General features: G+C 42.9%; 1 protein-coding gene across 3 annotated transcripts in view; it reads right to left on the bottom strand.

Moving 5' to 3' along the window:
- The window catches only part of LOC144715583 (delta-1-pyrroline-5-carboxylate synthase-like), a 7,804-nt gene extending 443 nt beyond the window's left edge, over positions 1–7,361 (bottom strand). For all 3 annotated transcript variants that reach the window (XM_078590524.1, XM_078590522.1, XM_078590523.1), the window contains exons 1-19: positions 7,194–7,361; positions 6,419–6,490; positions 6,244–6,347; positions 5,224–5,326; positions 4,963–5,124; positions 4,604–4,881; positions 4,047–4,197; positions 3,792–3,956; positions 3,357–3,434; positions 2,999–3,175; positions 2,515–2,601; positions 2,334–2,430; positions 2,151–2,254; positions 1,986–2,061; positions 1,133–1,283; positions 986–1,054; positions 671–737; positions 501–571; positions 338–412 (exon numbers count right to left, since the gene is read on the bottom strand). In XM_078590524.1, coding sequence (XP_078446650.1) covers positions 340–412; positions 501–571; positions 671–737; positions 986–1,054; positions 1,133–1,283; positions 1,986–2,061; positions 2,151–2,254; positions 2,334–2,430; positions 2,515–2,601; positions 2,999–3,175; positions 3,357–3,434; positions 3,792–3,956; positions 4,047–4,197; positions 4,604–4,881; positions 4,963–5,124; positions 5,224–5,326; positions 6,244–6,347; positions 6,419–6,490; positions 7,194–7,244 — 2,136 coding nt within the window. In that variant the 5' untranslated portion in view covers positions 7,245–7,361 and the 3' untranslated portion in view covers positions 338–339. The remainder of the gene's footprint in view (positions 1–337; positions 413–500; positions 572–670; positions 738–985; positions 1,055–1,132; positions 1,284–1,985; positions 2,062–2,150; positions 2,255–2,333; positions 2,431–2,514; positions 2,602–2,998; positions 3,176–3,356; positions 3,435–3,791; positions 3,957–4,046; positions 4,198–4,603; positions 4,882–4,962; positions 5,125–5,223; positions 5,327–6,243; positions 6,348–6,418; positions 6,491–7,193) is intronic.
- Positions 7,362–13,495: the final 6,134 nt, after the last annotated feature.

Genomic DNA, 13,495 nt, shown 5'->3' with positions numbered 1-13,495 from the left:
ATATTGAAAGACAAAACATAGGAAGACTGAGGGAGATATATAGAGATCAAGATAGATATCGCTCTCTATAGACAGAGAGGTAGATCAATAGATATATACAAGGACAGACAGATGAATAGATCAATAGATAGATAGATAGATCGAAAGAAAGAAAGATGGATAACTAATTAAATAGATCAGTAGATAGATAAAAAAGAAAGAAAGAAAGAAAGATGGATAACCAAATAAATAGAACAATAGATAGAGAGATAAAGATAGATATATTTAGACAGGGGGAGACAGCGGAAGACACAGAGACAATGAGAGGGAGAGAGGAAGGGAGAGAGATTACTAATACCACTACAGAAGCTCTTTGTGAGTGTAGACAACCCCCTTATCACCCGCCACGACCTGCCCATGGCCTCTCAATATCCTGCATTTCATTACATTTATTTCCAATGTATAGACACAACCATATGATCGAATCCAAAATAGTTCACAGACAGTCCACAAGAAATTACCATCGCGTCGTCAACAAACCCTCCACCCCAACTGGGCCCCTTGCATGAATCCTCCCCGTGCTAATACCCACCTTCTCATCCACAATACAAAAAAAAAGATAAAAACGTGAGAAAACTGGAAAAAATAAGAAAACAATGGTCAAAGGTGGCATAATGCTATTGGAGTCAACCTCTGCCCCGAGCCCAAATCGCGCTCCATCGCAGAAGCGGGTACTTGCGTTGTGGAACACCGCCGCACTGTGGAGAAGACAAACTCTTAAAAGGGATTTCATCTATATCCTTTATATGCTTCGGTTCCACACAAGAACAATAAAAAGGAAATTCTTTTTTCTAGTGTCGAATCAAAGAATAATGTAGTGCTTGTTTTCTCCTGTATGTCAAAGATATATGACTACTCTGTCCGTTTCCGAATCTATGGGTTAATTAATAAGAATTAGTGAACAATCAAAACGGGCGAACTTCAAAATTAAAGAAATCCAAGCAACCTGTCAACGCCACGGAGGAACATCTCTGCGACCTCCCCATCCTCTGCGACAATGCAGTCAGTGTGGGCGCTGTAAAAATGGTACTCATGAATTATAGTAAAAGAGAAAAAACTTAATAAATTAATAAAATATAATTTTGATCAAAACCTTCCGTGGGTATGTATGTGATCGATTGCAGCAGCAACATCGTCTACAATCTCAACAGTGCAGGCCATGGAATTATACTCAAGATGAAGAGTTGCGGCTGGAGGAAGGTCCAGCTCAGAGCTGGCTCTGGGTCCTCCGTAGAGTGTAACTCCTTAATAAAATAAAATACCCATAAAAAACAGAAAATGCCAGGAAAAGAGGTTCTATTTTTTTATCAATATAATGAGATGCATCGCAAAGCAGTAGGTCAACGCTAAGACTAGATAATGTAAATAAAAAAGAGAAAATGCCTGGAAGTACGATTCAAACATCTTTACAATATTAAGAGGAATCATTGGATGGTCGAGGATCAGCTAAGAAAATACCAATAAAAAAGAGAAAATACCCAGAAACATTTTTTACAATTAAATCAGACTTAAGGAAAGGAAGATGGTCAACGTCCCGCTATGTAAGTACCCATAAAAAATCCCCGGGAATACAATTATTTTATAATTTAATCAGACTTATTAGAAGTAAGATGGTCCACGCCCAGATAAAAAATGCTCGGAAATACTGCTGGATTCACGCACTTTAGCTGATACCAAAGCCACTACTTATCATCTTTAAACAGGATGTTGCACTTCAACAAATACAATTCCAATTTTTTTTTTAACAATATGGTCTGGCTCATCTGAAAGTAGATGATTGACGCTCAGCTAAGCAAAATACTGATGAAAGAACGGGAAACAAAGAGAAAATGCCCGGAAATACAATTCAAAACCTTTTTTAGAATGTAACCAGACTTATTGGAACGGAACACTAAACTATCTGACTATATTTGAGTCGAAAATGAGGCTTAAATTGAGCATCTTACCCTCAGTTTTCAGAGCCATAACTAGGTCATTGAGTTGTCCTTCATTCACGAGATCCTTGTGCACAAGAAGCGTTTCCTACAAGAAACATCCGAAAGAAAAGAATGTCATTAGCAGGTAGAAATACAGCAGAACCCAATTTAATAACCAGAAAACGGATCCGATACCATAGCATTGCAGGCGGCAGGATAATCTATTTTCGAATCCAAGACAATTAGCCTTGTCAATTCCATATTAGCAGACTTATCAACGTAAACATGACAAATACCATCTGGGAAGGACATGGGTAAGCCCAATGTCAGTCGTTTAAAAATACATGTAAAAAGAAACAAGATTTATTTTAATCTTACCGGCGTGACCAAGGACAGGAATCTTTGTGCTTTCTTTGATCTGAGAAACAAGCTTGTTGCTTCCTCTTGGAATCACGAGGTCTATCACATCGTCAAGCTGATAAATAAAGCTCATCAAGATGACATTCATGTAAAATCATTTTCGAAGAGACTCAGGGAGTTGCGAGGGTCAACTCTTTACTTTCAGCAGATCTGGAATCTCATCTCTTGAGGTGATAAGTCCGATAAGCTTCCCACCAACTGCTTCCGGGATTGCTCCCGTAATTACCTGTTCAAAATATAAACAGCTTTCTTGTAAGAGAATTGTAAACCACACAGCGCCCAGGGGTGGTGATTGGATTGGTTCAAAACTTGATATTATCCAACAGGCCAAGTCGACTGATCCATGCGATCATATGATTGATCGAACAGATTGATCATCAATCTATTATGATCGATTTAAATCCTTATCGACCGATTGATCAGGTCTGGTACATGATTGCGAACCTTTTGACAAAAATAAAAAGAATCCATAGATTGGGATTGGATTGACCAGTTAATTCAATCGATCTGATCTAAAATCCGGGCATCCCTAACTGCACCAGCTAAAATTGCTTCGTTACATAAAATAAGAGAACGACGCATTTAACAAAGAAAAGAAGGGAAAGGCGCATTTAAATTTGAACCTTATGCAGGATTGCGTTAGACCTTGCTGCCTCTTTACCACCTTTGAGAAGAAGCCCGTTACCACTACGAAGTGCTAAAGAGGCGATCTGAACCAGGGCATCAGGCCGGGACTCAAAAACAATCAACAGGACACCCAAAGGGCTAGATGTTTTCTCCAATATCAGTCCATCAGCAAGCTGAAGGCAACAGTGAAATAATCAACAGACGAAGATCATGTATGGCTTGATCTATATATTCACGTTACCAACATGCAAGGAGACTAAGATCATATATCACGATTAATACATCTTTCACGGGCAGAAAGATTCATTTTTCTTCATTTCCATGTGTATACGAAGACACTTCCGATGGTCTTACCTCTGTTCGTTTCAAGACTCGTCCGATTGGTTCTTCCATGTTGGCAAGCACGCCGATAGATTTTGCCAAGCTTGATATCTGTGTAATAAGAGGCAAGCGTCCTTAATTCCAAAAATTATGGTCCCCATCAGCGTTACAGTAAGATTAACAGAAGTTCAAATTGACGGAAGATATTAACCCAAAATAAGTCTCGCACATTAAATCATGATCATCTATTTTATAACTATTAAGGTTTTTTGTGTAATTTTCGTAAGGTTCCGTCTGCCAATAAAGGTAGATGAAAATCTCCTATCTTAATTGAGTTTGTTTTGCACCTTATTCTGCCTCCAATGGAAAACCAAATCAACTTATAAAGCAGGCTTTCATCTACCTTTATAGGCAGGCGGAACCCTAAAACACCCTGATAATTACAATATCATCCAGCTGAATACTTGCCTTTCCTGCTGTTAAAGTGAGTCGAGAGACCAACGCTTTTTCATATCCAGCCAGCTTAGCGGCGGCGATATCAGCTTCATTCTCTGTTATGATTAACTCCACATTTGCCTCCAGCGCATTAGCAACATCAAGTAAAATCTTATTACGTTCTTCGGATGATAAATTCTGCAAATAAATGAGGCACCAGGAAAAGAGTGAGAAGTAGTCAGTCACTGCATAAAAGTGATTTCTGTCAAATTAATTCCTTTAGCCAACCTGGAAGCGTCTAGAACATTCACGGGCAGAAACTGCCATCTCCCGAGCGCCTGATTCTTTGATAGAACACAATTTTTCTGCATTCCGATGGAAAAGAGTACCAACGCACTCCCCTTTGAGAACTTTTAAGATGCCATCCGTAGCGAACCCGCTAAAGTAATGATTCATAAACAAGTCACTCTCCTTAGAACCACAAAAGTTCGGAATAAATCCCAAAGACCAGAAGGAAATAAATGCAATGTTAAAACAAGAGGACATATGTTCTTCTGAACATAATCATGCTTCATTGTTATTGAGGTATAAATTATCATCTTTTAGAATCAGCGTTAATCAGAAAGTAATTATATGCAAGTGACTTTTGAAGGATCCATAAAGAGATAGAGAGATTGAAAGAGAGAGATAAACATATTGAGAGAGGCAAACAAAGATAAAGATCAAAATATACGTAGATAGCTAGATAGACAGACATATACATATTGAGAGAGATAAAGAGAGTGGTAGAGATATAGAGATCAATCAAGAGAGAGAGAAAGAGAGAGAAAGAGAGAGAAAGAGACCTAGAAATGACAACTGGTATGCCAGCTGACGCCGCATAAACAGCTGCTTTGACCTTTGCAGTCATACCCCCTCTGCCCACACGAGACTTGTCCCCAAAAGTAATTTTGCTCTGATGGATTTCTTTAATGTATGTGTGTATGATTTTAGAACCGGGCTCACTTGGAGGACCGCTGTACAGCCCTTCCACATCACTCAGAAGAAGAAGCAAATCTGCCTTTAGTTCCAAGGCAAGGAGACCAGCCAAGCTGTCATTATCCCAGAATATACCAGATGAATCCTACATAAACGTACAGCTTGAGATTACAATGCACGATTATAATACCTGAATGAATTTCACACCTAATGCAAGACAGATTACCTCATAAGGAGCTCGTCTAGTGCTGATTGCATCATTTTCATTGAAAATTGGTATGACCTTCAGACCAAGCAAAGACTTCACAGTCTCAGATAGCTGCATCCTGAAGCTTGTATCCTCAAAATCCTTGTCGGTGACAAGGAGCTGCGATGATGCCATGTCCAGCTGCCCCAAAAATTCATTAAAAGTAATAATAAATAAAGAAAAATGTGACAGACATTGACAGTAGAAGCACAAAAATTAGAGTGAAGCAGCTAGACTCACCTGGCCGAACAAGGCCTCGTACAATGCCATAAGGCCACTTTGACCGACTGCTGCACAGGCTTTTCCATCGAGCTCTAGTTGTGGCCTCTGAAGATCTGCAAAGCTGTAACCAATACCAAGTGTCAAGAACACATCAAGCATATTGATTCAGGAAATTTCCACTGATTTTGAATTTCGCAAATCATTTAAGTCCATTTAATAAACAACTAGCATCGCCAAACGAAATTAATGATATGTAACGCTTATCACCAATTGTTAGCGCCCAGTGTTGTTCGGCATAAAACATTAATTGCTACAAAGGTTTTCTTTTTGAAAAAACTTCAAAAGTAATTTTAAATTTTTTCTACAACTTGGGATATCCTTGTTCTCTTAAGTACACGACACCTACCTTTGACCCCTAATTACATAGGTTCAGCGGAAGTTTTAATGAACTCAACTTATACTCTTCACAATTCTGAGAGCTATTAATTAGAAAGAAAAATCTACACTTCGGTTTATTAATTATTAAAACTTGAGAAGCATAAAAATACTGGTGCAAGATTTGACCAAAGTCATAAACTTGTGCCATGAGAATGATTTTAAATTATACAGAGTCGTCCAATCGCTCCAATTGTATCACAAGGGGATATTCCGAAGCACCGAATCCGGAAAGCAATGAATGAATAAAAAAGGTGAAAGATTAGAAGGCGGTAATCAGGAAACCAAGAGGAAGGATAACGATTGAGAAGATAAATGAGACGGCCGGGACAACCAGAAAAAAATGCGGGTTTCTAGTCTAAAGAAGTCTCAAATAAAACTACAACGAAATTTCACCCAGTTATGCTCTAATTTTCAAAACAAATGAATCCACAAACGATATTAGAATAAAATTTCAAAAAACCCGTTTCTTTTTCTAAGATAATTCAAGAAATCAACAGTACTTAAGGGCAATGTCATTGTTTGTCATCATCAAAGCACATCACAGACACAAGGGGTATAAAATGGCAAACAGAAGAATGATACAGTGGTTCAGAAAAGAACCTGCTGTGAACTAATCTTCTATATCTGAGCCTTTGGCGGCCAACCCCGACAGCCCCTGATGTTACCAGAATGACCTCGAAGCCTTGATAGTTCAGCTCTTTGATCTAAAGAAGATATAAAAACCGTAAGCTTCAACTAGCTACTCAAAGAAGTTAGATCAACAAGCTTTACGAACCTGCTCACAGAGACATCCTATTCTTCCGAGTGCCAACCTACCGTCTGATCTTGTAACGACGGCCGTTCCGACCTACACGCAATCAAGAAAAAACCCTTTTAAGATGTCAAACGTCATCTTAACCAAGCGTGTTGCGGGCATTATGTTAGAAATAAATGCGCAAAATTTACCGATTACTATAGATAAAACGACGAAATTTTATCGAAAGTGACGTGTAAAACAGCGAGCGAAATCACAAACAGCTCGCCACAATGCAAAAACTCACACCATGCTCACTCTTGCAACAGATCTTCGGAAACTCCGATAAACGAAAACAAATCCTAACACGGAATGCGAAACGATGAGATTCGATCGGACCTTGGTTATCACGCGCCGAAAACATCAAATAACGATGATTCGACAGCAAACCAAACGAGAATACGAGTAAAACAGCGACCCAAAATCAGAACAGCTCGCAACAATGCAAAAACTCAAACCATGCTCGCTCTTGCAACAGATTTACGGAAACTTCGATAAACAAAGAACAAATCCAAACACGAAATGCGAAACGAAGAGATTCGATCGGACCTTGATATCACGCGCCGAAAACATCAAATAACGATGATTCGACTGCAAACCAAACGAGAATACGAGTAAAACAGCGACCCAAATCAGAACAGCTCGCAACAACGCAAAACTCACGCCATGCTCAAATCTTGCAACAGATCTTCGGAAACTTCGATAAGCAAAAAACAAATCCAAACGCGGAATGCGAAACGAAGAGATTCGATCGGACCTTGATTATCACACGCTTCACGTCCTTGACGAAGCTCCGAGTTGCATCCATGGCCGCCGCCGCCGCTTCTGCTACTGTTGTACTTCGAGTAGAGCCTCTCCTCCCTCGGCCGTTGGGAAGATGGCGCAAGTGCCACGTGGCGCCTCCTGCTTCGGCCTCGAACCGCGGCATCCGCTCCCCCCCTGCGGATCCTCATATCCAATCCCTAAGACCCAACGGGCCCACCAGACCCGCCGTCTTTATCGGACCCTCTCTTGGTTCCGATCCCGTCTAGGCTTTTATCAAAGATCTAAACCTTATAAAATGTTTTGTCAGATTATTGTCAGGTCTTCTCTGGTCCCTGTCTAGTCCTGTTGACTAGTTAATGTGTTGAAGAAAATGATCGGATGGAATAAATCAAAACCCCAAGATGCTACGGAAAAAATGCGGAATCAGCTCAGACAAGATAAATATGTCTGTGTATAGCAACGGATAATAAGAACCTATTTACGTCGGGGCGTGACGCCAACGTCCAAGGCTCTCGGTGCAGGCCACTGGCTTCTTGTGTGGTGCAGTTGACCAACTCCTGCTTGAACTCCCTAAGCCAAGGGAGTAACCACCGAGGAGTGATGTAGACAATAAACAAGGGAGAGAGAGAGAGAGGAAGAGACAAGAATAATAAACAACAGAAAAACCCTTGACGGCTTTAGTTTGGACTAGGGTTCAAGGGGGATGAACACCCCTTTAAATAAGAGAGAAATGGGCCCGAAATGGGCCATTTCCTCACAAAAGGACAAGAAGAGAGGAGGGCGCTCCTCGATTCCGATGCCCTCTCTCAAAGAGGGGTTTTGACTAGTCAAGCCCCCCTCTCCCGCATTCCTGCTGTGGGGGGGTTGACAAATCCCCAACATAATGTCATAGTCAAAGATGAAAAATCAAAATTATAAAAATTACTGGGGTTAGTTCCATTGAGTTCCATTGAATGTCGCAGTCATAGATGTAGCATTGCTGGGGTGTCATCTCAGAACTACAACCTAAAAGAGTGAATTTCTGGAAATTTACTTTTTTTCTGATGCCGATGTCATAATCCAGTCTAAGTGTTTCCTAATGCTAAAACATAAAGGATCTATCTTCCCCTAATCAGGGAAGTACATTAGCAGGAGGCTGGAGTGCGAGCTGGAAGGGGGTTGAATTGTGGAAAAATGCTAAAAAATATATTAGAAATAATAACTAATTTCTGGTTCTCATCCACTCTGACCACAGGACCTGATCTGGCCCAATTGGACGGTACACCATACCATGGCATACCACCAGTTGACGCTGGTGGATTGATGTCTTTGTCGAGTCGTTTGTATCATTAATCGTCAGTCATTTTTTTTGAGATGATGAATGATGGAAAATGAAATGGATGATGGGGAGAGAAAGAAGAGAAGAGACTATAGTGAATCCAATTTGGTTAATGATGGAATGGTGACACTGATATGGATGGATGAACAGTCTAAACTACAACAAATTTTTTTTAGGACTGATGATTTAATGGCCATGATGACGAAATCTTGATTTAAGCATGGCTGAGACTATAATTTATCTTATGGTTGAATGATGACGATGATGAAATGTGGAAGGTCTAGATAATAAGAAATGAATTATCTTATGGCTGAGACTATAAAGAATCTTGATAATGAAATGTGGAAGGACTACGTGGAAGGTCTGATGATTTATCTTATGGCTGAGACTATAATGAATCTTCAGGAGACTGATAAAAGAATGATGATAATGAAATGCGCACGAATGAATGGTCTAGATAACTGATCCTCGGGGACGAAAGATTGCATGGTAACAATGATGAAGTGTGAATGGATCGATGGTCAAGACCATAACAATCAGCAGGGACTAACGATTCCACGTCAACCATGATGAAATGTGAAAGTATAAATGGTCAGGAATACAATAAATCATCTAGAAATGATGAAGAATTGGTGATGCCATGGAGACAACGATGAGATGTGGAAGGAATAACTGAGAATACAGCAAATCTTTTGAGCATACAAAGAATCCTTTGGGACTGATGTCAGCATGGTGATGATGACAAAATGCAGATGGGTGAAGTGTTAGACTACAACGAATCTTAGGGGACTAAGGATTGAACAGGTAGTCATTCAGTCCCATCTGTCCATAACCATCAATTGTCATTTGTCAGTCTCTAGAATTAATAAAATTTCACGAAGGGTGTCTCAACTTTGAATTGTTAGATTCTTAATTCAACAGTTGGAATGACACATACCTAGAGAGAGATTAGATAGATTTAGAGAGAGAGAGATTGATAGACATATAGAGAGGAGAGATGGGTAGATGGTGTGAGAGAGAGAGATGGAGATATAGATAGATTGAGTGTGTGTGTGTGAGAGAGAGAAAGAGATGGAGATATAGATAGATAGAGAGAGTGAGAGAGAAGAGAGAGAGAGAGGAGAGGGTAGGGAAGGACACATTCTGATCTCGGTCAGATTTTAGCGAAAACCTGAAGTTTAGTCCTGTCTCAGCCGTGGTCTTGGTCAGTCATGTTGACTAGTCAATATGAAAGTCAACATCAAGTTCACTTGGGCATCTCACTGCATCTAACTAGACTTCATCTGAATGTCGCCTCTAGTGCCGGAGTTCGATATTGAGAGAGTGAGAGAGAGAGATTGAGAGGAATACAAGTCAATAGTAAAAGAGTGTGAAAATGAGAGAGGGAGAGAGAGAGAAAAAGAGTAAGAGGGGGAGAGAATGAGAGAGGGAGAGGGAGAGTAAGAGGAATATAAGTATATAGTAAAAGAGCGAGAATGAGATATGAAGAGAGAGTAAGAGAGTAAGAGGGAGAAAAGGAGAGAGAGTGAGAAAGAGAGGAGCGTGAAATAATGAGATTGAGATAGAGCAAGATGGAGACAATATGAGAGGGAGAGAGGGAGAGAGTGAGATAGTGACACAGCATGGGATGGAGCAGGTTAGAGAGAGCGTGATAAGCCAAAAATTAGGGTGAATTATGCACTTTATTATGCCTTATCTTTGTTGATTTTAGCTTATACAATAAAATTAATAAAACCTTAACTTAAGATGTATGATGATAAATATAGGTATCTTCCAAGGGAAGCTATTAAGGTAGTTCAATTGTGATCTACATGAATAATTTGACTCTAATTAGGATTAATTTAATCTTCAATGAAGATCAAATCACCCTAATTAGATGAAGACTTTAGAAAGTGACGGGAGACCATCCGCAACCGGAAGCACCGAGTCAACCCGCGCCAGCACGTCAGTAGCCACGTCGCGAAACTCGAGCTGACGAGAAGAACCCGGAGTTCAAGTACATGGCGTGACGAGAAGGCGTCAACAATTCTATTTTCCTTGTGCTTTCTGAACTTTTTTCGTTGTGTTTTGTTTGGGGAGGGTCTCCGTGTTTTGGCCCTTCCGTCGTACTCCAAACTGTCATTTACGGCCCGATTAGGGGGTTGTCCCTAATCACGGGCCTCCGCTAGGGTTCCCTCTCTCCCACTATAAAGGGAGAAGAGAAGCCCTAGAGGAAGGAGGATAATTTTTGAAGATGAACTAGTTTTCATAGTTGCTAGCAGGGAGTTTCCTTGAAGAGGGGGAGAGAGCGCCCGCCGTCATCGCCTGCAGACCGCCACTGTCGTCACCCTCGTCCATCTCCGTCACCGTTCAGAGCATCCAACGCCGCACCTCGTCTTTGGTCATCGTTGCTTGTCGTCTGCCTTTTCGGTCGCCTGCCGCTGACCGACGCCGGAACCAAGCTTCCGGCCAGCCGACCGCCCGTTGACGGCCTGCAGAACCTTCCCCGATGCCCGACAGGGTGCCCTTCAGGCTGCCAGGCCGCCGCTCTGCCTGTCCTGCCCGCCGCCGGCGCCGCCAACGACCTAGGCGCGGGGCACGGTCTAGCCGGGTTAGACGCTGAGTTGACTCAGCGCGCCTGACCGATTTCGGGCGCTGAGTCAACTCAGTCCAACCCGGATTTAAGTCCAGCGAGTCACACTGAGTTAACTCAGTGTGACTCGGATTTAAGTGGGGGCATCGAAGGTAAAAATGCCTTTTCGAAGGGGCAGTTTCGTCCATCCAAGAGGCATTAGGGCTTCGGCCTTCAGCCGCCGACGCCGCCGCCGCCGCCGTCGCCGGTGCTGCCGCCGCCGTCGCCGGTGCTGCCGCCGCCGCCGCTCGCCGTGGCCGACACCGTCGCTGCCCCACGACGTCCGCCGACTTTGCCCCCAACTTGGTCGCCGTCAGCCGCTCGCAGCCGCCTTTGCCGGCCCTGCCCACCCGCTTCCAGCCGCCGGACGCGCTCGCTTGACGACCCCCCTTCGGCGCCACCGGACACGTCGCCGACCGCCGCCCGCCGGGCATCGACACCTGGTGCCGCCAGCCCGCCACTTGCAGCCAACGCGCCCGTTCGGTTCCCTCTTCGGCGCCACTGAGTGCAACGGCCGCCGCCACCCACCGGGTGCGGGTACTCAGTGCGTCCACCCGCCTGACACCGTCGGGCGCGCCCGCCCGACGCCCTCTTCAGCACTGCCAGACGCCGCGCCGGCCACCGCCCACTAGCCTCGCTGCCCGACGTGCACGGCCGCCTCCGCCGCCGATTGCACTTACTCGGCGCTCACTTCAGCGTCGCAGAGCCCCTCGGCTGCCGCCATCCGCTGTTGACGCTACTGGCGCGCCTGCCCGTCGTCCGTCGCCAGTCGTGCCTGCTCGGCGTTCTCGCGCCACAGACAGCCCCGCCCCAGCTCGACTCCTCGCCCCGCCGATCGGGTCCGCTACGCCAATCAAAACTCGGCTTCGACCACCGCGACTACCGGACTCCCGTCCGCAGATCACGCCGCTGTCCCCATCTCGCGCGTCATTATTTCTTGCAATACTTTATTCACGTGCTTTACCTTCGGACCACACCTTCGTCTTACCCGCATACCGTGTTCTGGGGTCGAAACTCTTCTTGTTTTCCCTGCCCACCACCCTCGTTTCCGGGATAGGTAGTTGGATCGAGGATGCCCTCCAACCCGGTGTCCATCGATTGATCTATTGGGTCAGTGGGAGTCGGATCGTACGTGACCCGTACGGAACTCTTTAAGTGCACCGACCTATTTCAGTTACTGCCGTACTTCTCGTTATTTTCTTCATAAACATACATCCTGCATTCCCCGTCAAACTACGTGTTACTCTTCGTCGCCCTGTGGTGCAACGCACGTCGTCGATCCCGGCCGTCCGTGTTGCATCAGAAAGGAGGGTAGAAGAGATGTGAAGACTATAACAATTAGGGATCTCTAAATTGACTTATTTGATCCATTTAATATAATCAAAGGGTCAAGTAAAGAGATTAAGAAGAAAATTTGTTTTTTTTTGTTTTGGGGAAATCGGGAATCCAAATTCACTAACTACTATCTCATAAACACATTCAAATCTTCCTAGAAATCAATCTTTTTATAATTTTTTTGTTCTTAATTTCCAATTGGAATAGTTAGATCAATTCAATGCTCACTCCTCTTAATCCTAGTAAGGACTTATACATTTCACTCAAGTCTAGCGATTTAGAAATTCAGACCAAGATCAAGAAGAATAATCAAGAATTTCACTAATAATTAATCCCAAATTACAGTAAAATTCAAATACAATGAAGTAAAAAGTACCAAATAGGGTTGATCCAGGATGTAGCTCCTCTTTGTCTTGCAGCCGTGAAAGATCCCCTACCAGAATGACCTCCTCAACTCAAAAATCTATTTTTATACTTATGCTAATTAGTAAAAATTACAATTTACCCAATCAGTATTTATTTTTTATCCATAAATGTAGGCTTGATTTGAGTGATCCAATCATAAAAATAAAAAAAGGAGGTCAAGACGAGCAAATCCATAAAAAATGACCTCAATCTGACTTCAGGATCAAAAGTTATTAATAAACGAAAATTGGCCAATCTGAGCCATTGGATCGATTTTCATTAATTTAATTTAATTTTTCATTTAGAGAAGAGAGAGAGATAGAGAAGAGAGAGATTAGAGAGAGAGGAGAGAGATAAGAGAGAAATAAGAGAGAGAAGAGAGATATTAGAGAGAGAGAGGAGAGAGATAAGAGAGAAAGAAGAGAGAGAAGAGAGAGAGAAGAGAGAGAGAGATAAAGATAGAGAAGAGAGAGAGACAGAGAGAGAGAAGAGAGAGAGATGATGATAGCGGGCCATCCAAATTGGGCTTTATCCAGTTAGTGAGTGGGCACGTGGAAGGTGGCCCGTGGGCCTCAGCCCCGAAGAAGGACCCTCAAAACATTTTAAATGGCCGATGAACCTTTCC

The sequence above is a fragment of the Wolffia australiana genome, chromosome 19 (genome assembly GCF_029677425.1).
Source record: "Wolffia australiana isolate 7733 chromosome 19, ASM2967742v1".
Classification (NCBI taxonomy): domain Eukaryota; kingdom Viridiplantae; phylum Streptophyta; class Magnoliopsida; order Alismatales; family Araceae; genus Wolffia; species Wolffia australiana.
Note: the sequence above shows the minus strand (reverse complement) of the source record. Positions and strands in the feature narration are given on the sequence as shown.